Below are 24,633 nucleotides of genomic sequence, written 5' to 3'. Positions count from 1 at the left end.
GAGAGAGAGCTAAATCTATCAGATTTGGGGCATCAATGGCTCACAAACGCTATCAAGAATCAGCAAATGTCCCAAATATCGAAGCAAAGGGAAGACAAATCGGTCCTGTAAACTCTATCTGTTCGCTGGTTTAAAAGAGAAGACATATGTGTTGACAGTATCTTACGTTAAATAACTTGTTTACGTGAGCTTCGAAGCACTCACTTTTCAAAACTATTGCTACATTTCAGAGCTGTCTACATTATATCGAATTGGTAAACTTTACAGGACCAGATCGCTTACAGTTTACGGAACTGTGATATCAGTTCTGTTGCGTAGTTAGTTATTAACTTGGCACTTTCCGGTTATTCGCAGTTTCCTATTTAGGGAAACTAGTACAACAGAGAGAATGACATTAACGAAAAAAAAAGAAATATGCAGCTAGCAGTTGGAATAGTTCTCATCACCTTATTCTTTTGCTGTCAAGAAATTGCACCAAACTGCGTCCGGTGGGTCCTCACCGAAAGGATTCCTGTATTTCCAGCTGACGCGGTAAAGCTTGTACGTTAGATGTGTCTGCACTCCGAATATACCTCAAAGCTCCACAATATTCACCTGGAGGATGTTGAGCTCGTCGATGAGCGTGTCGTCTTCATCGTCGGCGTGGTGGAATAGACGCACACACCTTTCACGACGCGCAAGCCGGTGCCCTGGCACTGGCAGACACCCCCAACGCAGTCGGCCTCGCCTAGGCAAGGAGTCGAATCGCTGCAGAGGGCGCCCACGTGACCTACTGCGGGCCTTGGCGATCCAGGAGGGGCTGAATACATCAAGGAAGGTGGATGGGTCGGAAATGTTTACGCTGCAGGCTTAGAAAAATTTACTAAGGCATTGATATAGAAATAATGACGCGGTATTTAAGATTACAACTACAGAAATTTGAGCTAGTTGGAAGTTATTCAACGTGGAAGAAGGTAAGGTGTCTCATGGTAGATGCCTGGCACATCGATAGTAGTGTAAGCGGATGCGCGAGCCAGCGGGCAATTAACTTGCGTAAAGGAGAAATGAAATGCCTAAACAATTATCTCTCGCGTAGGGCCAGACTTGTGGCTGATTTACAAGTGGTGTTACCTTACATGAGCATGCGCAGGATAAAGCTTGTGTCTTTTTTTTCCACCACGTTGCGCCTTTCAGTTGACAGTTGGCTTTTCTGTCATCTGGTTCTCTTGTGTCCGTGTCCGAGTGCCTTACCTTCTTTTATGATAGTATATAAGAGTTTTTTAATCATGTAGCAGATACACAGTAGCAAGCCCGCAGCTTGGGCTAGTTGGATTGGAATCCCTGTTAAGCGGATGTAGCAGCCTTGGTTACGTGTAACGTGGGCCGCCGCATTGATTTCGAAATCCGCGGGGATTCCTTGCGTAGGCCGCCCGCGCTTCCTGTTTAACATTTTTTTAAAGTTAATTATTTCTTTACGCACATATTTAAATGGCAATATCCGTAAGAAAATGAAGGGGGAAAATTCCGCTGTAGTTGGCGACAACATATTTCAATTTTTCGCGTGAACTGTCAGAAGTTTAACCCGCTATAAACGGCATTTGGTTCATGAGACTTTTCTATTCGCAACACACGAGGGCGTGAAATATGGCCACAACTCGTATGTGAAGCCCGTTTTTGCAAAAGCCAAGGAAGGCTTGCTAACAGTTTTAGCGCCAGTGGATGAGGAGAGACAGCTGGTGCTAGAAATTTTATCCACGTTTAGAGTACCAACTTGGCCAACAAACAACAGTGCCAAGGGAAGCTATATGCTCGGGGGAGCAGCCCCGCTCCCCTCCAAAAAACAAAATAAACAAAAACATCAAGCTGAGATATATAACTTCAGCGCGATGGCGCGCAGGAACATTTCTAAAATATCAGGGACGGCCATACTTATTTGAGGCACAATTTCGACAAAATTGTCTAATTAGCACTGCTGACGATCACATTTCCGAAAAATGTTTTTGTCGCTCGTATTTCTCGATGCCAGTTATTTCCTGCAAATCATTGCGCTTCTAGCAGGAATCATCGGTCCGGAAAGCGTCAACGACAATTTTTTTTAACCAGATCCTGGTCGCAGTTCAACCGCTGCGGCCTGGATTCGAACCCGGCACCACGTGCTCTGGAACAAAATGCTGTAGCCACTCAACAGCAGCAGCGGTTCCAACTTGGACCTTTGTGCGCAAAGCAAACTTTCTTCCAAAAGCAAGGCGACTTACGATTCGGCTTCTGCGTGCGCTCGGGTGCGTCAGTTGGTCGAGGAGTTTCGGCGTCTGCAAATGAAGTGGGGACGTGAGCTTTAGACAGAATATTAGTAAGTATGGAATCAATTGCTGCATTGATATAGCTCATGCGCCCGAAAATCAGCGAGCGCTCCACCTGCCCCAAGATATGGCTTGCTCGCGAAGAATGCCCCCGGGCAGGGGAAGCATGCATTATGCCTTCGTGGGCCAAATGAGTTGCTGAAAGGGTGAAGAGTGGGTTGTCCGTAAGTCAGCGCGTACGACCACAGCGGTACGCCGGCGATCTCAAAAGGCGACGTTGCATGCCTGGTGTTACCACCATCGGCGAACTTAAATGCGGTGACGCAGATGGCGGCAATGTGTTTTCGATCACACCGGAAGAGCTGCGCCACTGGGGTCTGATGGCCCCATATCGTCGTAATACCCTCGCGAAGTTAACTGTGAAGCCATCGAATGAACGTGCATTTGTGCATGTTTACTGTAGGTCTAGAGTTTGTAGGTAAAAACGGACTAGTTGACGTAATCCCCACGTCACCACTCTCTCTCTCTCTGCCGCTCTCTGGGAATCCTCCGAGGCGGATGTTACATGAGAAGTGCTATAGCCCAAAATCAGTGTCCCGCTTAGTGATTTTGTTATTATTTTTGTCTTTTTCTTGCTTGAGAACGCTTTGTTATCGCAGTTAATACGGAATTTGTTATTATGGAACCCTATATATTTCAATCTAGCTTCACCTAATAGTTACCGTTACCGTCCCTCCATAGATCCGTATCTTTGTTATTGCAACTTGTTCTCATCTCGCATCACCTTATTTCTTACGTCAATACCATAGGAGTAATGTCTAACTTACCTTTCAAAAATAATGCCTGACATTCCACTGGTTGTCTCAACATACTTTTTTGTTGTATGCATGAGAAAATCAGCAGAAATGCCATGAGATATCACAAATGATTTTCGCAAGTATTTGGCATGAGCATGACATGGTATTCGTGCTATATGAAATTTGCTCCCAATGAGTGAATTACAGAGGACCTTTATTACGGCCATTCATAAAACATTGCTTAAGCATACTAAAGCAATTTCGCTTCTTTATGCAATAGGCCCCACCATAATTCTAAAGCTGGTCACTGCTGTGTTAAGGCGGCCCTTTTAACCTTAAAAAATTTGGGATAATGTTCGAAATAATAACGTTATGGTCCTGAAACGCCTTGGAAAAATCAAAACCAAGCCCAGTAACATGGCTCCGCTCAGTGCAGTTTCCCTATGTGACAGTCATTATTACGGTTAATGAGGCATTTTACATTTCTCGCAAACGGCGCATGTAAATCTACGTCTATAGGATTTAGACTGAAGAAGGTGACAGTTCATTGGGGCATAAAGTCTGCAAGACTAATCCATTCTCATGCATCGTCATACTTACTGACGTGAAGTCGGGTAGGGTCTGGAGGGAGACAGCAGGCAAACAAAGCACAATATAATTAGTGGCGACTCAGGTAAAAATTACGGCAAGGAAACGCATATTTTAAGCTTTCGACCACAGTTTTCCTTCGAGCTTTTTGTGCGTTATGGGTGAGCGCGAACAAGCATTTTTATATTTCTTTGCCAGCAGCCTAATCTTGCCGCATAACAGCTGATGCAAGTAAACATTGCGAGCGAGCCAGTGTTCATTGTATATAAATATAAAGAAATTCTTGAAATAGTCCTACTTTTATTAAATTTCGGGTACCAATGCACGTCTGGCACAATTTTAAGGGTGGACGTTCGTTCATTAGACTCGTTCTTCCAATACAATGTACATTGTACTAACGACGAGCCAAGAATACTAGAGAAACTAATTGCCTCAGGAATGGGATTAGTCAGGTAGGGTATGGTAGCCGCAGTTAGTGGCAATGAAATGTTGCACATTCCTGTAATTATCAGCCAGAAAAAGCAGCACAAGAAGACTGATACATAAAGACTGTTCTACGAAATCTGAGAAAAAGCTAAAAAAAAGAGACAACGTACAAAATGTTTCCCATAAGTGGCATAGCTTGAACTAAAAGCGGTAAGAGTAACGTAAGCACGTAAAAATTAAACCACAGTTTTCCATTGCGTCATTCAAACTGATTGCAATATTTCCGGCTGCTTATCAGTGTCGGAAATTGAAATCATCTTTAAGACTCATATATCAATAATAAATTATGATCAGTCGTATAGGGTACGCTAAAATAAAGAAATGCAGGAAAAGTACACAACTATTTTTCTTTAGATCAGTTGAAAAGAGACATCTTCGTAATATGAGTGGTCTCTTATGAGGCGTGAAATGACCGTAATGTAATGACAGGCGGAAGGCCGCTCTTTCATTCAAGAGCACCGAGCGCCAGGATTTTCCCCAATTAGGCGACTTTTCTCTTTCAGCGAGGCCCCAGTTTTAGTCCGCATTTGCAGCCCAACTGCTCCACCTTCAACCTCGACTCCTGTTGAATGACAGCGCCGACAATCAGCTGAACTAGTCACTGTGCCTCAACGACACCCCCCGTCCCCCCCACCCCGATGAGTCCTCAGCGCAGTACTTACTTTTCGTGTCCTTGCGTTTCGGCGACGTTCTCAATGCACTGGAGTGAGGGCTCATTTCTCTAACCTCTCCTTCGTGTAGAAATCACGGAGGTGGTTTATTACACCATCTCGTCTTATTCAGTGGAGAAGAGGCGCCGTGTGAGAAAGAAACGAGGGGCGCTTTATCTGTGAAATAACACGAAGGGCAGCGACTTGCTATTCCAGGCCCGAGCTGACTGTCTGAGGGCAGAGAACATGCCATACAAATATTTGCGACAGGATGAGGTATGCGTCTGCTGAAGCAAAAGTTCTAAGGTGACTTTGCGCCTTGTAATGCCAAGATCTTCTCCCACCCAGCAGGTCTATGAAAAGAAACATATATTGCTATGAGGTTATTCTTTGTTCTTTTCTCGTTTGAGATATTGCTTGAGCACAGACTTTTGATTTAGCAGGAATAGACTTGTCGAACACGATGTCAGAGTCAGTCGATTGCAATTTACGCGTCCGCGTGATAGCAGTACGGTGAGCCAAAATGGCTCATTAAGCAGCGGAAGTATGGAGCAGGAATATTTGATGCTTACAAGGAGCCGACAGAATGAGGGAGAGAATAACGAGCAAAAGCAGGATGACCAAGATGCACCCGAGGAATGGCAACAGTGCGCCTTCCCTTCTTCTTCTGTAGAGAGAGAGAGAGAGAGAGAGACAAACCACAACTCATTGAGTGAGATGACATAACCACTTTCATTATTTAACTTTGCACATCCACAACGCTTTCCCGTGACACGTACTGATTGATGGTCAACTCTTTCCTAGATTCACCCACCGCGGTGGCTTAGCGGCTGTAGTGGCTCGTATGAGCACGAGGTCGCCGGAACATATCCCGGCCGTGGTGACCGCATTTCGATGGGGCCGAAATGCAAAAAGAAAGAAACAAAAAGAGACCCCCTTGTCTCGTGTCAAAATTAATTCGGATTAACCTCACTACGCCGTGCCTCATAATAAAATCGTGGTTTCGGCATGTAAAATCCCAGAATTCGTTTGTTTATTCATTTCATCGATTCTCCACTTACCGCAAGCAGTTGACGTATCCGCGAATTCGCGAGACTAAGAAAGATTTGTGTGTACTAATATAAAACATAAACTCTAGGGGTTCATGTGCCAAAACCAGCAGCATGATTAGTACGTCCGCCAGAGAAAGGAAGACCGGATTAGTTTCGACCAAATCGGTTCTTTAAAGTGCATCCTAATATAAGTACACGAGCGTTGTTTCATTTCTGCCCGCATGGAAATACGGCCGCCACTGCCGGGATCGCACCCACGACCTCAAACTTAAGAGCTCGGTGTGATAGCCCATAAGCTACCGTGGCGGGTGGTGTATACATTTGCGAACATAGGTTGCGTGCTACTTTCACACAAATTCCAATTTTTCGTGGCATCAGTCTGCCTCCGCCTTGCTGATTTTCACAGAATTCGGTGCATGTTCATTGCTCCCACACGTAAAGTTGTCCATTCGTTTCCTCTCAGCCATTTGACCTACAACCTTCTGACCATCTGTGACAGAGTTGGTATAGCGACTATTTCAGAAGCGCGATAGTGTCGCATTTGATGCCTCGGTTACAGAATTTTTAGCTGCGGAGTATTCCTTCTGAAAAGCACGAAAAACCTATTTGGCTGCAAAAAAAAAAAAAGAAAAATGTGGCGCGTCTTAAAAATGAATTTGGGGCAACGAAAAACTGCCATAGTTTAAGGCATTATTCGGAAAAGAGAGGACTAGTGGCTTGAAGCTGGAGCGATAAACGCCCCAGGAACGCCACCGCGACTGACATCCGTGTAACATCGCGTTGCTCCTGGTAATTGAGAGATGCCACACTTGCACATGTCAAGATCAATAGAAAGAGCGAGAACCTGTCACTGCGAAGCAAAATTGGAGCAATGTATTTTGGAGAATATGTTTTTTTTTTTTTGTTCAGCGCATACATAATTTTCAAGCATTGAAGACAACTTTATGTGACCGTCGAGATAAAATGCGTGACACCGCTAGCCTGACTGTCATAACCGATCTTCATCGTTCTGCAGACACTACTACTGATTCTCTAATTCTCTAAAGTGAGCGAGGCAACCGAAATTCTTGGCGCTCCCGTCGGGCCTGGAACGCCGAGCTCTCTCACCTACACCGAACACGCGTGGAGGCTGTGTAGCGCAATGTCGGCCGCCACCAACTCGCCTTACAGCACGTATTAGACAGAGTAATGTTTGTGGCTTAGTGTCAAGTACCTCATAGCTTATGCTGTAGAGTTTTCTGCAATTTGCGAGAGCCATTTGGCACTGGTGTCCACGGCAGCCGTAAGCGTCGCCATTAAGCCAGCTAAGGAATAACGCTTAATGGTCACAATTGAATAAACTTGGTCCTCCTGGGTTGAAATGACCTTCCCACTGTGAGAGCTGATTAGGTTCAACCAGACCTTGTGCTATAAATAGAACTGAAATCACGTTAAATCAAATCGAATGCTATTTATACGTCATAAAAAATTAATGCGCGACATGTGCTTTCAAAGAATCCCATAGCTCTAACGGTACTTCCTGATTCGTATGCATGTGCGGTGAAAATAATTACCATCACGCGATTAGGGACACACTTTCGCTTGGGAACATAGAAAGATAAAGAGTGATAGGAAAGGTCACGAGAACTTTTGAAGCAGACGTTTGAGAACGTCTGCTGCTGAATGCTCTCATGTTAGCTCATAGGTCGGAACGATAGGCTTCCCTTTAGAAAATTTAGTGCGACACTGTAGGCTTTTTAGCCTCCAGTAACCTCGTGAGCACCCACCACTTTCCAGACGTTGTGAATGGCGCCGCACGTTTCAGATGAGCAGAGATACATCCATAACAATGCTACCGTTATAAAACATTGCCAAAGATTGTTAGCCTGCTATTATCGCAACGACTAGTTTCGCCTCCATACATGCAAACTGTCAGCGCAGGACTTTTATTTCCAGTCTTAGTTGCGCCCGCTGTTCTTTCATCGCTGACAAGGAGTCTGGTTGAACCTAAGCGGCCATATTCTGTCGAGAATGCGCCAAACATTTCAAGTGGCTCTGTTGAGCAGGCAACCGAATGAACGGATGATGTCACACCATAAAGTTTCTTTCCTGCTTTTTTCAACCGCGGTGGTACGAGGCTCTTAACGGTGGGGTAAATGCCCCCACTGTCCACAACTGCGGAATATCACTGTGTATATATTTCAAAAGACTCGGTGCTTTTTTATCTACACACATGCGTTGCACTGATACTTTACGCTACCCTATAGTGCAACGCCAACGAGAACTGGACCACTGCGGCTATGGTAATGATGATTAGTTTGCTTGTGCCACTGACTCATTTCATACACCTCCTACGACATACCGCCTGCGTTGCGGCTATATGTAGAATGTCAATTTCACGTTCTAAAAAATGTGCTGTCAAGTTGTACTCACGGCTCGGAGAGGGTTTTCAAATCCGAGGTCTTTGCTGTATCCGTGAGGGGCCTGGGCTGGGACTTATGCGCGGTGCCCGAGAACCTTACGTTCTGTGGAGCGCGTGGAGGAATGCCGGGTGGCGTGATGCCGGACGGCGTGATACCGGGCGGCGTGATAGCGGACGGTGTGATACCGGACGGTAGGCCAGACGGGACAGCAGAAGCGCTGCTGGTCATGGTGCCGGTAGTCGTGTTCGTTCGACTTTGAGGGTCGGAAGTCCAACTACTGGACCAATCTTCGGAGCGCGTGCTTGACTGCGAACGAGGATATATTGAGAGTGGTAGGAAACGCTTTCTTCTGTTTATTTGGAGGGACACTATATGCATATAATAGGTTTGACGTGCATTTGCTATTCAGGCTTCTAAATTGCCAACACAGGCGTACTGCAAAAGCAGTCTTGGTAGAGGTAGAGCTTTATTATTTGACGCGCAATAACGAACATGACGAATGGGAGGAACAACTGCTGTTAGCTGGAAGCTCTCATCCCCTGTATCTCGAATAGGGGTCAGCATTAGGTCACAGAGATATCGAACGATACATGACGTTGCAAACTACATACGATTCACATATATTGACAAACGTGCAAGGAATAATCACGCCAAACATAGGAATACAAAACAAAATTACAAAGGATAAACGTTAAATATGTTCGCATGAGTGATTCCACGGTGAAGAAAACACAGCAAGAAATTTACAATAATATGTAATTTTTTAAGTATTTAGCAATAAGAAATTACTTAAAATAAAAGGTATGCTTTGAGAATGTTTTTATGACTTTTGTTTGTGGGCCGCCATTCTCAAAATTCTGACGAATAAGCTAGTCAAGAACGTAAGGCTTGGTATGAGTAACTTTAGTGATTGAGTAGTGCGTCAATATAACCCTCATATAGGGCGTGAGTAAGCATGCTGCATGCAGATACCTAAATATATGCGGTGCTCCACGGCGACACCTACGCCGACGGCGAAAGGTTTGCTCGGAGTGTTCATATAATTGCTATCGCTATAATAGCGATTCATTCATCCCTTTCAGCCTAGTCAAGTTTACGTAGTAGGGCGCTTTCTAAAGTAATGTAACGTTTTTTCTATATTGATGGAGAAGACACTCGTTGGTGCGTCCCACATAAAATTCAAGCCTATCACTAATCATGACGTAACGTACGCCAAGTATTACCAGGATGTAAAGGTCCACGCAAATTACAGCCATGGCTCAAAAAGCGCCATTCTCAAAGCGCGCATGAAATGACGTCGCAAAGCTCCTGGATGCGTACTCACCATGGTAGAAGTCCCTGGCTGTACATCGAGTGACATGACTCTCCTGAACAAGGCTCCCGTGAGGAGGCCAAAAGGTCAGTTAAGAAAATATCACTTTGGTCGGAAATTGTTTCCGGTTGTCGCCTTGGAACGACTTGTTCGAGTGGAGCTGGATCGGCAGCACGTCCGGCTGCTTCGCCTACGTTAAAGAAAAAACGAGGTGAATATCGTTGGAGGTGGTGGCGGGTTGCCGTGAACAAGCAGTCCCTACTCACCGACTGAACTCGACTCTGTTCTCTCCGCGACTGGCAATCCAAAGAAAACACTGTTCCCTGGTTTTGAAGCCGCCCCAACGGATGGAACGCGCCGAACGCTCTTCTTTGTCGTCCTCTTTGCTCGATCGTAGTAATTGCCCGAGCTCGTCGGTTTGGCATTATAAGCGCGCGCTCTCGTCAGCTCGTAGGTGGACTTGTGTCCCCGTATGGTTTAGCTCTAAATATACTCACTACAATGATGAATCGCACGGCGTATTAATCTCTATTACAGGGGGCATAGTACAGATCAGTGCGGTGAACATAACTACAGTAGGAGCTGACGATTTCTCTTCAAATGTATTGAGGCAGACGATAAAGTTCCAGTGTAGCTTATTATGATTACGCATTAAACCGTAACCCACATTCAACAAAGCAAACGCGTTTATATCAGCAAAGCAATAACATTCCTAGTTGTCCTTTTTTTCGCGGTATGATGAATGCGTAATTTCTAACATCCGGGTATTGTCTTGCTCGGGACATGCGTCGTAATCTTCTGAGAAGAGAAGATGACGAAGAGGAAGGTAAAGCGATCGAAATGTAGATACACGCCATTTCAATCTGTGTCAACAGCAATAAAATGATATTGATATTGCTGGGTCATTTGCAATCAATTCCGGTTGCATACTTGTGTAAGGGACCAAACGATGTCGAGGCCCCATGCCGATGAGACCTTCTTCCCAAATTATAGGGCACCTTATTGCGGTAAGCAGCGCAACACAGGGAAAGGAAGAGGTGAGGACGCCACGGAAAAGACTGTCTGTCTGCAATGTTTGTCATCTGTAAACGAGGGCTCACGTCGCAACGTAACTTTTTGTTTAACCCATTGCACGTCATGAGTTGACAGCAACGAAGAGCACATTTTGGGAGTGAGCGCGACAGATCTTCAATGGAAGAAAATTTGAGTTGTCGGTCGGAGTGTCAGTAACTTCCTTGCGCAACATGGAGGGCCTGCGTGGTTGGGTACATGTGGTCGAAACCTCTTTTTGCCGAAGCGATGTCCGACGCTGGACGCCAGATGTCAACACCGGATATTTTGCGACACGCGTCTCTTAAGTGGAAGCTTCAGCTCGGGCCCCACTCCGACGCGGCCTATTCAAATACATGTAAAACGCAAGAAAGCTTTCTAAGATAACCCCTGGACCGATTTTAACGAATTTTGTTGCATTTGTGAGAGAAAGTTAAATTGGAGTGACCATTGGAAGCGGAATTTCGATTTAGGGCGTGAATATTGTTAAGACAATTTTAAAAAATTCGGAAGTTTGAAAAACATAGAAGCATGAAGTTTAAAAACGCATAGCTCCGCATCAAGGATAGATATCGCGGTCATGTGAACTGCATCCATTAGATCATTGAAAGCGCACAAAATGATGTCATTTTTCATCTTACGGGAATTTATCACGTTGTTTACAAAAGTTGTGCAAAAGCTGCGTTTCTGGGTTACTAAACCTTTTGAGATTCATGTGTAACATATCGATTTTGTCCGCTTTAGATGTACTAATATATGCATTTCACGTAATTGTATTATATTTTTTCGTTGATGAGTTAGAGTTGTAAACATGATAGTTTCGTTTGTTGAAAACTTTAGATTTCCCCCAATCTTTAATAAAAAATTCCCAACCTAAATCAAGAATTCGAAACCAGCAGTCATTAGATTGAGTTTTTCTTTAAAATGCAACAAACCTCGTCAAATTTGGTGCAGTGGTTGCCGAGAAAAGCGAGTTATCATTGTACATGTATTTATATAGGAGCACCCGAGCTAGAGCTTCCTCTGAACGCTGCCGCGTTTATGTACCCAAAAGCAATCACGGCAACATGCTAGGGCAACAACCTCCACCAGAATGTTGTTTGTGGAAAGACACAGACTGAAGAGGCTATTTACAGGCTATTTACGCTGGAGCCAGGCAGCCAGGCCTACACTCGCTCGCGCCAAGCGCACCGGCCAACTTCATCGTTGTTCTCGCGGCGGGTCGTTTCTTGAGCATCGCTCGATGATATCGTAATAATACGAACAAGTCCGCTTGTTGCTGCTGCAGCTATTTTTCTCTCGTGATTTAAGCACTTCGCCGCTGCGTATGAAAAGTCTGAGATTTCGACAAAATTAATATTTATTTGGAGACCTGCGACAGAAACTGAATCAAGACCTGCGACAGAAACAGGTCTTTGATCCAGTTACTAAAAAAGAAAGAAAAAAATTTACGAATATGCTATACATATAACTCAAATTCTACAACATTTCGGCGCTCATAAATGCGCGCGCGTTAAGTTGCCGAATTGAAGTGTCCCGGGCCAATGTTTATTCCTCCCGCACTTCACGCTTCTCCAACTGCTTCCTCCTCTTCCTCCCAATGGGCAGTGACGTTGGGCGCCCTGGTGCCACGGGAGATCGCCTCGTTGCGGGCCCTCCCGCCTGTCTCCGAGGTGTTCGGCCGGTCGCGGTCTTCATTGGTCACGGACGCAGCCCCGGTCTCGCTACGAGCTGGAGTGGTGCGTAGGCGTACGGTACGCACGAACGAGAACCGCAAGCTGGATGGCAGGGTCTTCGTGCTTGGGCGCCTGCAATACCGAGTGACAGGGAATCATTATTGCTATTAAGAATTTTCGGGGCGAAACATCATTGAGCATGCGTTATATCTCTGTGTATCTATGTATGAATGTCGGCGTCTAAACTGCTTCCCTACTACTTGAGTCACTAGGTACGCAGTGGTCCGATGGGTAGAGCGTTGGGCTGTGGTGCTGAGGCAAGTGGCTTCAAAAACAAGAGTCACTGGGTTTGAAACACCGGCACTGTCGTGTTCTTCAATAAACATATCTGGTGCCAGTTTACTCGCTGCAGGGGAATGCGGGAGACCGACCTCTGCCGCCTTACACAAGCCTACCTCATTAGTAGGATTGTATACACATACCCTTAGTACCACCTCCGCCGCTAAGACGAAGAGGCGGTAAATACGGTCATCCGCTCAGCGTACAAGGCGACAATGGGACTGCACCAGTCCGCCAGCACGCAGCGTCTCCTCCAGCTTGGAGTATACAACACCCTCACATTGCTGATGCAGGCACACAAGACTGCACAGATACTCCGTCTGCACAGATACACTGCACCGAACACGGTCGTTACATTCTTAACCTTCTTAACATCAACCTTACATGTGACATCCACCCCACTGCTCCCCTCCCGACTGGAGTCTGCAGTCGGCTGGTCATCAAACCCATGGCCAAGAATAGGCTACCCGGTCGCCACGATAGGCGCCGCCAACTGAAGGCACAAGCCTTAGACGTCACCTACTCCGCCGACGAGCATGCCATGTACGTGGACGCGGCAAAATGCGACACTAACACATACGTAGCCTGCGCAGCGACGCCAACCAGCACTCTCATCAGCGCCGCTACAGTGCGCACACACTCCTCCACCGCTGCCGAAGAGGTCGCGGTCGCGCTAGCCATCCCGGATCCCCGGACACGCACGCTTCTCAGTGACTCTGAACAAGCTACCCAGAATTTCAAAAAAAAAAAAAAAATCGCTTTGTCTCCCCGCCGCACACATCCTCCGCGGTTGAGCTCTCCACAGAACTGTAACCTTAGTGTGGGTACCTGCTCACGCGGGGAACTCTGGGAACGAAGGGGTCGACCGTTTAGCCCAAGGCCTAACTAACCCGGAGGCCGGACCCTCGAAACTGGATGCTCTCGCAGAGGCCCCCAAATCCTATGCTGACATTACTAACTTATGCAAGCAGACGAGACGCGTGCACCCGCCTCCCACCCCGACCTCGACCGAGCGAAAGCCACCATGCTTCGCAGACTGCAGACCGATTCCATTGCCAGTCATTATAGGCTTTATTTAATCACTGGCGGGGATTGCGACCCCGTCTGTACTAAGTGCCACCACGGAGTGTTCTCCACTCGGGCACACCACGGAATGTTCGCCACTCGGGCACGCATTCTCTGGAAATGCGAGGGTAACCCTCCCGCACAATCATTACTGCCAGCTTCCTCCGAGGAGGCTTGGAACCAGCTGCTGACAAGAGCAGACAAGAAAACACAACTGGCACTCGTCTCGTGGGCCCAAGACGTCGCCCCCAGCTGGGAGCCACACTAGGCCTACCTGCCCTAACTTCCAACACTGCAGTGGCAAATAAAGTTGTTTCTCTCTCTCTCTCTCTCTCTCTTGGATTGCAGTGTATATTTCAATGGGCATGTGGTACCTTTGTGATCATTATATAAAACATATTATCGAAAATTACGCATCAGCGACAACATAGATTGTTAATAGCATTAAGGTCGACAACCTTCTTCAAAGGATGGATGAACTACCAGGTTTTATTACTGCGCTGAAACAGCCCTGTTTAATTTCAAGTTGGAGCTTCGTAGGACTATAAGGTGTGCTTCTTCGCTGATGTGAAAATAACGGTATTGAGTTAACATGTGCCAACTCGAGATAAAGGTGACAGTGCGTGTTGTAGTGATAACTTGTGGCGACTATATTCGCGCGCCACTTGCTCTGGCAATGAAAATAAAGGTATGCAGGAGAAACGAGCGCAAGAGGACTCCTGAAAAAAAAAAAAGAAACAGAAAAGTTTCACATTCTCCCCCGCATTAATATAGGCTGGGGAAGAGGAAGTGCAAGCATATTTATAAGCATAGCAACAAAGACGAACCCTGGCACTGAGTTTTATATTTGACTTATTTGCGGGCTTTTCCTCGTTTGGGCAAATGCGAAACCGTCGTGTGTGGAAGCTACGCTGATTCAGCATGTGGTCCAAAGAATCGAAACCGCCGTCAGTCTCTGCCGGACTACACGGCGTAGTAACACGCGTGGAGAAACTCGTACCTAGTTGCTTTCCCTTCGTTGCTACAGAAAGCGATGAGTACACAGACGTGGTCATAAACGCCGCATGAAGCCCGACTCTGTTTTCTTTATTGAAAACGTTGGCACGACGCGCGTCTTCCACAAGCCAGGCCTAACCGCTGCACAGTATGCTAGTCACGCCACGAATGCCATACGTACTATCGGCGCAAAATGAAACGCGAACAGCAGAGCCCGTGGCCGAAGAAAAGCTGAGGATGTAGTGCGCGCCGTCCAGACGTAACCTTCGACAGACGCGCACGTCTGGTTTGACAGCACAGCACGACGATGCTGCCACTACGCTTCAATGTTTTCGTTTCTGTTCTGGTTCTCTTTCATTTGAAATACCTGAAAACGAGAAGGGAAAAATCGAACAAAGCGGAATCTAAAATATCACCGTATGGGGGCGAGTATCGTCGCAGAGATGTGGCAAAACGACGAGCCAAAAGCGATGCGTGCCGTCGTCCTGTTTGCGCCGTCGTCGTTACGGCGCCGCCATCTTTTCTCGCTCTCGAATGCAGGGCAACCAGAACAGAAACGAAAATATCGCAGTGTAGCGGCAGCATCATCACGGCAGTGCGGTCTCACCGGATCTGCACGTCTTGCAATGGCGAGGAATGCAGGGCTGCCATTGCACCTTCAGTTATGCTTCGTGCACGCGCTTCGATGTTCGCGTTTCGTTGGACGCCGATAGTACGCTGTATGTAACAGTGACCGATAATGAGGAGCACCTACTGTTCCATATTCTTCCGCCGCCGTGTTCGTTGTCAGGCTGAGTTATTAAAATTAAATTAAGGGGTTTTACGGGCCAAAACTACTTTCTGATTATGAGGCACACAGCAGTGGAGGACTCCGGAAAATTTCGACCACCTGGGGTTATTTAACGTGCACCGAAGTCTAAGTACAAGGATGTTTTCGCATTTCGCCCCCATCGGAATGCGGTCGCCGTGGCCGGGATTCGATCCCGCTACCTCGTGCTCAGCAGCCCAACACCATAGCCACTGGGCAACCACGGCGGGTCCTGAGGTATGCTTCTCCTGAGCGCGCGTCGCGATCAGTACATTCTGCGAACAACACGAGTGCTTGCAGGGCAAGTGCTCTTCGCAGAAGCAACTCCTCGTGTCCTGTTTCTTTCTGTATACGAGAATTCTCGCACCCTCAGAGGAAAAGGCTAGCATTGATTGCGCATAAACAAGCTAAACTTACCGAGAACTCCCGCAGATAAATTCAATAGAGGGAGAAGCAGCATGCTCAAGTTGAAAGGAGCTGCCTGTAGTACCCTGTCTTTCTTAAAAAAATATGTATGGGCCAGTGCTCTTTCTACTTCCTGTGCGTATAGTCCCAGCCACATAAATGAGTGACTACATAAATGATCAAATATCCTTGACCTTTTAGCCGAAGCACATTTGGACGTTCAGGGGCACTAAATTGTTATCGTGTTCCTATCGACGACTGCGTCTTTCACACCACCTGTGACTACATTAGTGAACCTTCTTCTGCGTGTTTACGCGTAGTTACTGTTTTTCCTCAACCTTATTTTCCTTGTTCTTTATTCCACCTCGCGTTTACTTATCCTTCTTTCACTCTTTCTCATTCGCTCATATGTAGAGTAGCCAAATAGGCAATACTTTGGTTATGAATCCTACCTGCGTTTTCGCTCTTCCCTCTTTTCTTTTCTTACACCAAAGTTTCGAACTCCAAGGTTTGCGCTGTGGCATTTACGATGAGCAGGGCCATAGACGAATAAGTGCGTTACTCGGCAAAGCAGACCGAATTCAAGGAGTTAACTCGTACATAACTGCATGGAAATTGGCTAGTTTGCGGTTAACGGCATCTGAACCTGGGAGTACAATATCGTCTGAGATTTATTCGAATAGAAAAATTAAATTTTTGCCGTTGTTGCAACTTCCTGTTGCGCGAAGCTTTCCTTCCCCGAAGTCTTCGAGTCAAGCATTCAAATGCACGTGAAACGCGAAAATTGCCGTCTTAGACAACTGCTGCACCGCGTTGAATGAAATTATAATGCATCTAAGAGAGAGAAAGAGAGAGAGAGAGAGAGAGAGATTAACGCATCTGATTTGAGGCATCAACAGCTTACAAACGCCATCGAGAATCGGCTAATCTCCCAAATCTCGGAGCATAAAGAAGATAAATCACTTCTGTAAACTCTATTTTTTCGCTGGTTTAAAAGAGAAGACATAGGTGTTGGCAATCTCTTACGTTAAATGACTTGTTTATGTGAGCTTCGATAAAATCGCTTTCCAAAACTATTGGTACATTTCAGAGCAGTCTACATTGTACAAAACTGGCACACTTTAGAGGACGAAAATGCTTGCAGTTTACGGAATTGCGATATCAGTTCTATTGCATAGTTATAAACTTGACACTTCCCGGTTATTCACATTTTCCTATTTTGGGTAACTAGTACAACAAAGTGAATGACCTAAACGAAAAAAAAATATGCAGCTAGCAGATGGTATAGTTCTCATCAGCTTATTCTTTTGGTGTCAAGAAATTGCACCAAACTGCGTCCGGTTGGTCCACAACGAAATGATTCCGGTATTTCCAGCTGGCGAGGTAAAGCTTGTACGTTAGATGTCTCTGCACTCTCAATATATCTGAAAGCTCATCAATATTCACCTGGAAGACGTTGAGCTCGTCGGTGACCGTGTCGTCATCGTCCTCGGCGTGGTGGAATAGACGCAGACACCTTTCACGATGCGCAAGCCGGTGCCCTGGCACTGGCAGACACCCTCCACGCAGTCGGCCTCGCCCAGGCAAGCAGTGGAGTCGCTGCAGGGGGCGCCCACGTGACCCACTACGGGCGTGGGTGGTGCGGGAGGGACTGAAAACACCAGGAAAGGTTGAGGGGTCAGCAAGGTTAACGCTGCAAGTCTGACACAATTTACTAAGGAATACTTATAGAAATAATGACGCGGTATTTAGGATTACAACTACAGAAAGCTGAGCTAGTTGGAAGTTATTCAACGCGAAAGAAACTTAAGCGTCTAATAGTAGAGACCTTGCATATCAATGGTAGGGTATTCGCATACGCCAGCCAGTGTTCTATTAACTCGCGGAAAGGTGAAACGAAATGCCTAAACAGGTATCTCTCGCGTAGGGCCAGACTTCCTGTGGCTGATTTACAAGTGGCGTTGCCATACACGAGTATGCGCAGGATAAAGTTAGTCCACTTTTTTTCTCCACATTGCGCCTTTCAGTTGACATTTGGCTTTTCTGTCATCTGGTTCTCTTGTGTCCGTGTCCGAACGCCTTACCTTCTTTCATGATGGTATATAAGAGTTTTTGCATCATGTGGCAGATACACAGTAGCGAGCCCGCGGCTTGGGGCTAGTTGGATTGGAATCATCGTCAAGCAGATGTAGCAGCGTTAGTTACGTGTAATGTGGGCCGCCGGATGGATTTCGACATCCGCGGGGCTTCCTCTCGTAGGCCTCCCGCACTTCCTGTGTAACATTTTTTTAAGTGAATAATTTGTACTATGCACATATCTAAATGGCAAAATCCGGAAGAAATTAAAAGGGGAAAATTCCGCTGTTGTTGGCGACAACATATTTAAGGTCTTTCGCGTGAACTGTCAGAAGTTTAACACGCTATAAACAGCATTTGGTTCATCGCACTTTTCTTTTTCGCAACACACAAGGGCGTGAAATATGGCCACAGATCGTATGTGAAGCCCGTTTTTTGTAAAACCCAAGGAAGGCTTGCTAACAGTTTTAGCGCCAGTGGATGAGGAGAGACAGCTGGCGCTAGCAATGTTATCCACGTTTAGAGTACCAACTTGGCCAACACACAACACTGGCAAGGCAAGATATATGCCCGAGGGAGCAGCCCCCCTTCCTCCACCTCAAAAAAAAAAAAAAAAAAAAACTTCAAGCTGGGAGACCTAACCTCAGCGTGATGCGACGCAGCAACATTTCTAAAATAGCAGGGACGGCCATACTTATTTGAGGCACAATGTCGACAAAATCGTATTATTGGCATTACCAACGATGAGATTTCGGGGAATTGTTTTTTGTCACTCGTATTTTTCTATGTCAGGTATTTCCTGCAAATCATTACGCTTCCTGCAGGAATCATCAATCCGGAAAGGTCATCGACTGTTTTTTTTTTCATCAGATCCCAGTCGCAATTCAACCGCTGCGGCCTGGATTCGAACCCGGCACCACGTGCTCTGCAACAGAGTGCTAGAGCCACTGAGCAGCAGCAGCAGCGGTTCCAACGCGGAAGTTACCTTAGTGAGCAAAGCATACTTTCTTCCAAAAGCAAGGCGACTTACGATTCGGCTTCTGCGTGCGCTCAGATGCGTCAGTAGGTCGAGGAGTTTCGGCGTCTGCAAATGAAATCGGGACGTGAGCTTTAGATATATATTAGGAAGTATAGAATCTATAGCTGCGTTGATATGGCTTATGCGCCCGAAAATCAGCGAGCTCTCACCACCTGCGCCAAGACATGGTTTGTTACCGAAGCATGCATTATGCCTTCGTGGGCCAAATGAGTTGCTCAAATGGTGAAGGGTGGGTTGTCCGTAAGTAAGTCCGCGCGTATGACTACAGCGGTACACCGGCGATCTCAAAACGTTAGTTTGCATGCCTGGTGTTATCACCATTGGCGACCTTAAAGGCCGTGATGCAGACGGCGGCAATGTCTTTTCGATCACACTGGAAAAGAGGCGCCACTGGCGTAAATTGTTCTTGAACTGATAGCTCCATACCACCGGAATACCCACACGAAGTTAACAGTGAAGTCATCGAAATAACGGGCATTTCTGCGTGTTTACTGTAGGTCTAGAATTTATCAAAACGGACTAGTTGACGTAATCCGCACGTGACCACTCTCTCTCTGCCGCTCTCTGTGAATCCGCCGATGCTGATGTTACATGAGAGGGGCTATAGCGCAAAATCGGTGTCCCCCTTATTTATTTTTTCATTTTCGTTTTTTTTTTTGCTTGCAAAGTCTGTTTTAGCGCAGGTAATACTGAATTTCTTATTACGGAAGCCTATATATATTTCAATCTAGCGTCACCTAATAGTTACTGTTAGCGTCGCCTAATGGATCTGTTTTCTTGTTATTACAATTTGTTCTCATCTCTCATCACCTTATTTCTTACGCCAAAACCATAGGATTAATGTCTAACTTACCTTTCAAAATTAATGAATGACGTTCAACTGGGCATCTCAACATACTTTTTAGTTGTATGCATCAGAAAGTCAGCAGAAATGCCACGAGATATCATTAATTTTTTTCGAAAGTATTTGGCATGAGCATGACATGGTATTCGTGCTATATGAAATTTGCTCCCAATGAGTGAATTACAGAGGACCTTTATTACGGCCATTCATAAAACATTGCTTGAGCATACTAAAGCAATTTCGCTTCTTTATGCAATAGGCCCCACCATAATTCTAAAGCTGGTGACTGCTATGTTAAGGCGGTCCTTTTAACCTTAAAAAATTTGGGATAATATTCGAAATAATAACGTTATGGTCCTGAAACAGCTTGGTAAAATCGAAACCAAGCCCAGTAATATCCCTCCGCTTAGTGCAGTTTCCCTATGTGAAAGCCATAATTACAGTTATTGAGGCATTTTGCATTTCTAGCAGACGGCCCATGCAAATCTACGTCTTAAGCATTTAGACTGAAGAAGGTGACAGTGCATTGGGGCATAAAGTTTGCAAGACTAATCCATTCTCATGCATCGTCATACTTACTGACGTGAAGTCGGGTAGGGTCTAGAGGAAGACAGCAGGCAAACAAAGCACAATATAATTAGTGGCGACTCAGGTAAAAATTACGACAAGGAAACGCATATTTTAAGCTTTCGACTACAGTTTTCATTCGAGCTTTTTGTGCGTTATGTTCGAACGCGAACAAATATATTTATATTTATTTGCCAGGAGCCTAATCTTGCCGCATAACAGCTGATGCAAATAACCATTGTGAGCGAGCCAGTGTTCATTGTATATCAATATAAAGGAATTCTTGAAATAGTCCTAGTTTCTTTTAATAAATTTCGGGTGCCAATGCACGCCTGGCACAACTTTAAGGGTGGACGTTCGTTCATTAGATTCGTTCTTCCACTAAAATGTACATTGTACTAACGACGAGCCAAGAGTAATAGAGAAACTAATCGCCTCAGGAATTGGACTTAGTCAGGTAGGCTATGGTAGCTGTAGTTACCGGCAATTAAATGTTGCACCTTCCTGTAATGATCAGCCAGGAAAAGCAGTACAAGAAGACTGATATATAAAGACTGTTCAACGACATCTGAAAAAATGCTAAAACAAGACAGGATACAAAATGTTTCCCGTAAGTGGCATAGCTTGAACTAAAAGCGGTAAGAGTAACGTAAGGAGGTAAAAAATTTAACCACAATTTTCCATGGCGTCATTCAAACTGATTGCAATATTTCTGGCTGCTTACGAGTGTCGTAAATTGAAATCATCTGTACGACTCATATCAATCATAAATTATGATCAATCGTATAGGGTACGCTAAAATAAAGAAATGCCGGAAAAGCACACAACTATTTTTTAGATCAGTTGAAAAGAGAAACCTTCGTAATATTAGGGGCCCCGCCCCGTATGAGGCGTGAGATGATCATAATGTAATGACAGGCAGAAGGCCGTTCTTTCATTCAAGAGCACCGAGTGAAAGGATTTTCCCCAATTATGCGACATTTGTCTTTCAGCGAGGCCCCAGTTTCAGTCTACATTTTCAGCACAACTGCTCCACCTTCAACCTCGACTGCTCTTGAATAACAGCGCCGACAATCTGCTGAAACAGTCACTGTGCCCCAATGACTTACGCCCCCCCCCCTCCCCCCCGATGAGTCCCCAGCGAAGCACTTCTTTTTCGTTTCCTTGCATTCCGGCGACGTTCTAAATGCACTGGAGTGAGGGCTTGTTTCTGAAACCTCTCCGTCGTGTAGAAATCACGGAGGTGGTTTATTACACCATCTCGTCTTATTCAGTGGAGAAGATGCACCGTGTGGGACAGAAACGAGGGGTGCTTTATCTGTGAAATAACACGAAGGGCAGAGACTTGCTATTCCAGGCCCGAGCTGACTGTCTGAGGGCAGAGAACATGCCACACGAATATTTGCGACAGGACGAGGTATGCGTCTGCTGAAGCAAAAGTTCTGAAATGACCTTGCGCATTATACTGCCAAGATCTTCTCCCACCCAGCAGGTCTGTGAAAAAAAAAAACCTATATTGCTATGAGGTTATTTTTTGTTCTTTTCTCGTTTGAGATATTGCTTCAGCGCAGACTTTTGATTTAGCAGGAACAGATTCTTGTCGAACACGATGTCAGAGTCAGTCGTTTGCAATTTACGCGTCTGCGTGATACCAGTACGGTGAGCCAAAATGGCTCATTAAGCAGCGGAAGTATTGAGCAGGAATATTTGATGCTTACAAGGAGCCGACAGAATGAGGGAGAGAATAACGAGCAAAACCAGGATGCCCAGGATGCAACTGAGGAATGGCAACAGTGCGCCTTCCCTTCTTCTTCTGTAGAGAGAGAGAGAGAGAGACAAACCACAACTCATTGAGTGAGATGACATAATCACTGATTATTTCACTTTGCACATCCACAATTCTTTCCCGTGACATGTACTGATTGATGATGAACTCTTTCCTGGATTCACCCACCGCGGTGGCTTAGCGGCTATGGTGGCTCGTATGAGCACGTGGTCGCCGGAACATATCCCGGCCGTGGTGACCGCATTTCGAAGGGGCCGAAATGCAAAAAGAAAGAAAGAAAGAAAGAAACAAACAAAGAAAGAAAGAAAGAAAGAAAGAAAGAAAGAAAGAAAGAAAAAGAAACCCCCTTGTCTAGTGTATTGGGGGCACGTTAATGATTCCCTTGTGGTCAAAATTCGGATTCACCTCACGATGCCATGCCTCATAATCAAATCGTGGTTTTGGCATGAAAAATCCCAGAAAATCGTTCATATTTTTTTCATTTCATCGATTGTCAGTTACCGTAAGCGATTGATGTATCCGCAAATTCGCGAAACTAAGAAAGATTTGTGTTTGCTAACATAAAACATAAACTCTAGGGGTTTATGTGCCAAAACCAGCAGCATGATTACTAAGTCCACCAGAGAAAGGAACTCCGGATTAATTTTGACCAAATCGGTTCTTTAAAGTGCATCCTAGTATGAGTACACGAGCGTTGTTTCATTTCGGCCCGCATGTAAATACGGCCGCCACGGGCGGGATGGCACCCACGACCTCAAACTTAAAAGCTCAGTGTGATAGCCCATAAGCTACCGTGGCGGGTGATATATACATTTGCGAACATAGGTTGCGTGCTACTTTCACACAGATTCCAATTTTTTTGTGGCATCACTCTGCCTCCGCCTTGCTGAATTTCACAGGATTCGGTGCATGTTCATTGCTCCCACACGTAAAGTTGTCCATTCGTTTACTCTCAGCCATTTTACCTACAATCTTCTGACCATCTGTGACACGAGTTGGTATAGCGACAGTTTCAGAAGAGCATTTGATGCCTCGGTTACAGAATTTTTAGCTGCGGAGTATTCCTTCTGAAAAGCACGAAAAACCTATTTGGCTGCAAAAAAAAGAAAAAAAAGAGGAAAATGTGGCGCGTGTTGAAAACAAACTGCCATAGTTTAAGGCATTATTCGGAAAAGAGAGGACTCATGGCTTTAAGCTGGAGCGATAAAAGCCCCTGGAACGCCACCGCGACTGACATCCGTGTCACATCGCGTTGCTCGTAGTAATTGAGAGATGCCACACTTGCACCTGTCAAGGTCAATAGAAAGAGCGACAACCTGTCTCTGCGATGCAAAATTGGAGCAATATATTTTGGAGAATATTTTTTTTTGTTCAGCGCATACATAATCTTAAAGCATTGAAGAGAAGTTTACGTGACTGTCGAGATAAAATGCGTGACACCACTAGCCTGACTGTCATAACCGATCTTCACCGTTCTGCAGACACTACTCATTCTCTGAAGTGAGCGAGGCAACCGAAATTCTTTGCGCTCCCGTAGGGCCTGGAACGCCGAGCTCTCTCACCTACGCCGAACACGCGTGGGGGCTGTATAGCGCAGTGTCGGCCGCCACCAACTCGCCTTACAGCACGTATTAGACAGAGCAATGTTTGTGGCTTAGTGTGAAGTACCTCATAGCACATACTGTAGAGTTTTCTGCAATTTGCGAGAGCCATTTGGCACTGGTGTCCACGGCAGCCACAAGCGTCGCCATTAAGTCAGCTAAGGAATAACGGTTAATGGTCGCAATTGAATAAACTTGGTCCTCCTGGCTTGAAATGACCTTCTCACTGTGGGAGCTGATCAGTTTGAACAAGACTTTGTGCTATAAATAGATCTGAAATCATGTCAAATCAAATCGAATCCTGTTTACGTCATAAAAAAATTAATGCGCAACATGTGCTTTCAAACAATCACATAGCTGTAACGGTACTTCCTGATTCGTATGCATGTGCGCTGAAAATAATTACCATCACGCGCTTAGAATACACTTTCGCTTGGTATTTTAGAAAGATAAAGCGTGATAGGCAAGGTCACGAGAACGTTTGAAGCCGGAGGCACGAAGACTAGACAACTCTGTCTGCTGCTGAATGCTCTCATGTGAGCTCCTAGGTCGGAACGACAGGCTTCCCTTTAGCAAATTTAGTGCGACACTGTAGGCTTTTTAGTCTCCAGTAACCTCGTGAGGACCCACCACTCTCTAGACGTTGTGAATGGCGCCGCACGTTTCAAATGAGCACAGTTACGTCCATAACAATTCTACCGCTATAAAACGTTGCCAAAGATTGTTAGCCTGCTATTATCACAGCGACTAGTTTCGCCTCCATACATGCAAAGTGCCAGCGCAGAACCTTTATCTCCAGCCCGCCGTTCTTTCAT

General features: G+C 45.7%; 1 protein-coding gene and 1 long non-coding RNA gene across 3 annotated transcripts in view; both read right to left on the bottom strand.

The window, feature by feature from the left end:
- Positions 1–5,378: 5,378 nt before the first annotated feature.
- Positions 5,379–9,918, bottom strand: LOC126527739 (uncharacterized). Its single transcript, XR_008611709.1, has 4 exons — positions 9,833–9,918; positions 9,579–9,756; positions 8,265–8,560; positions 5,379–5,467 (listed from the first exon to the last, which is right to left on the bottom strand). It is a non-coding gene; the product is annotated as an uncharacterized lncRNA (long non-coding RNA).
- Positions 9,919–11,967: 2,049 nt separating this feature from the next.
- LOC126527736 (uncharacterized) overlaps positions 11,968–24,633 on the bottom strand; it is a 14,596-nt gene continuing 1,930 nt past the window's right edge. The window contains exons 3-7 of one of the 2 annotated variants that reach the window (XM_055068919.2): positions 22,150–22,244; positions 20,444–20,464; positions 19,012–19,065; positions 17,352–17,556; positions 11,968–12,424 (exon numbers count right to left, since the gene is read on the bottom strand). In XM_055068919.2, the coding sequence (XP_054924894.1) occupies positions 12,181–12,424; positions 17,352–17,556; positions 19,012–19,065; positions 20,444–20,464; positions 22,150–22,244 (619 nt within the window). In that variant the 3' untranslated portion in view covers positions 11,968–12,180. The remainder of the gene's footprint in view (positions 12,425–17,351; positions 17,557–19,011; positions 19,066–20,443; positions 20,465–22,149; positions 22,245–24,633) is intronic. The other variant, XM_050175611.3, reaches the window with a different exon arrangement.

This window comes from Dermacentor andersoni, chromosome 9 (genome assembly GCF_023375885.2).
Source record: "Dermacentor andersoni chromosome 9, qqDerAnde1_hic_scaffold, whole genome shotgun sequence".
NCBI classification, from domain to species: domain Eukaryota; kingdom Metazoa; phylum Arthropoda; class Arachnida; order Ixodida; family Ixodidae; genus Dermacentor; species Dermacentor andersoni.
This window is presented reverse-complemented; position numbering and strand designations above follow the sequence as displayed.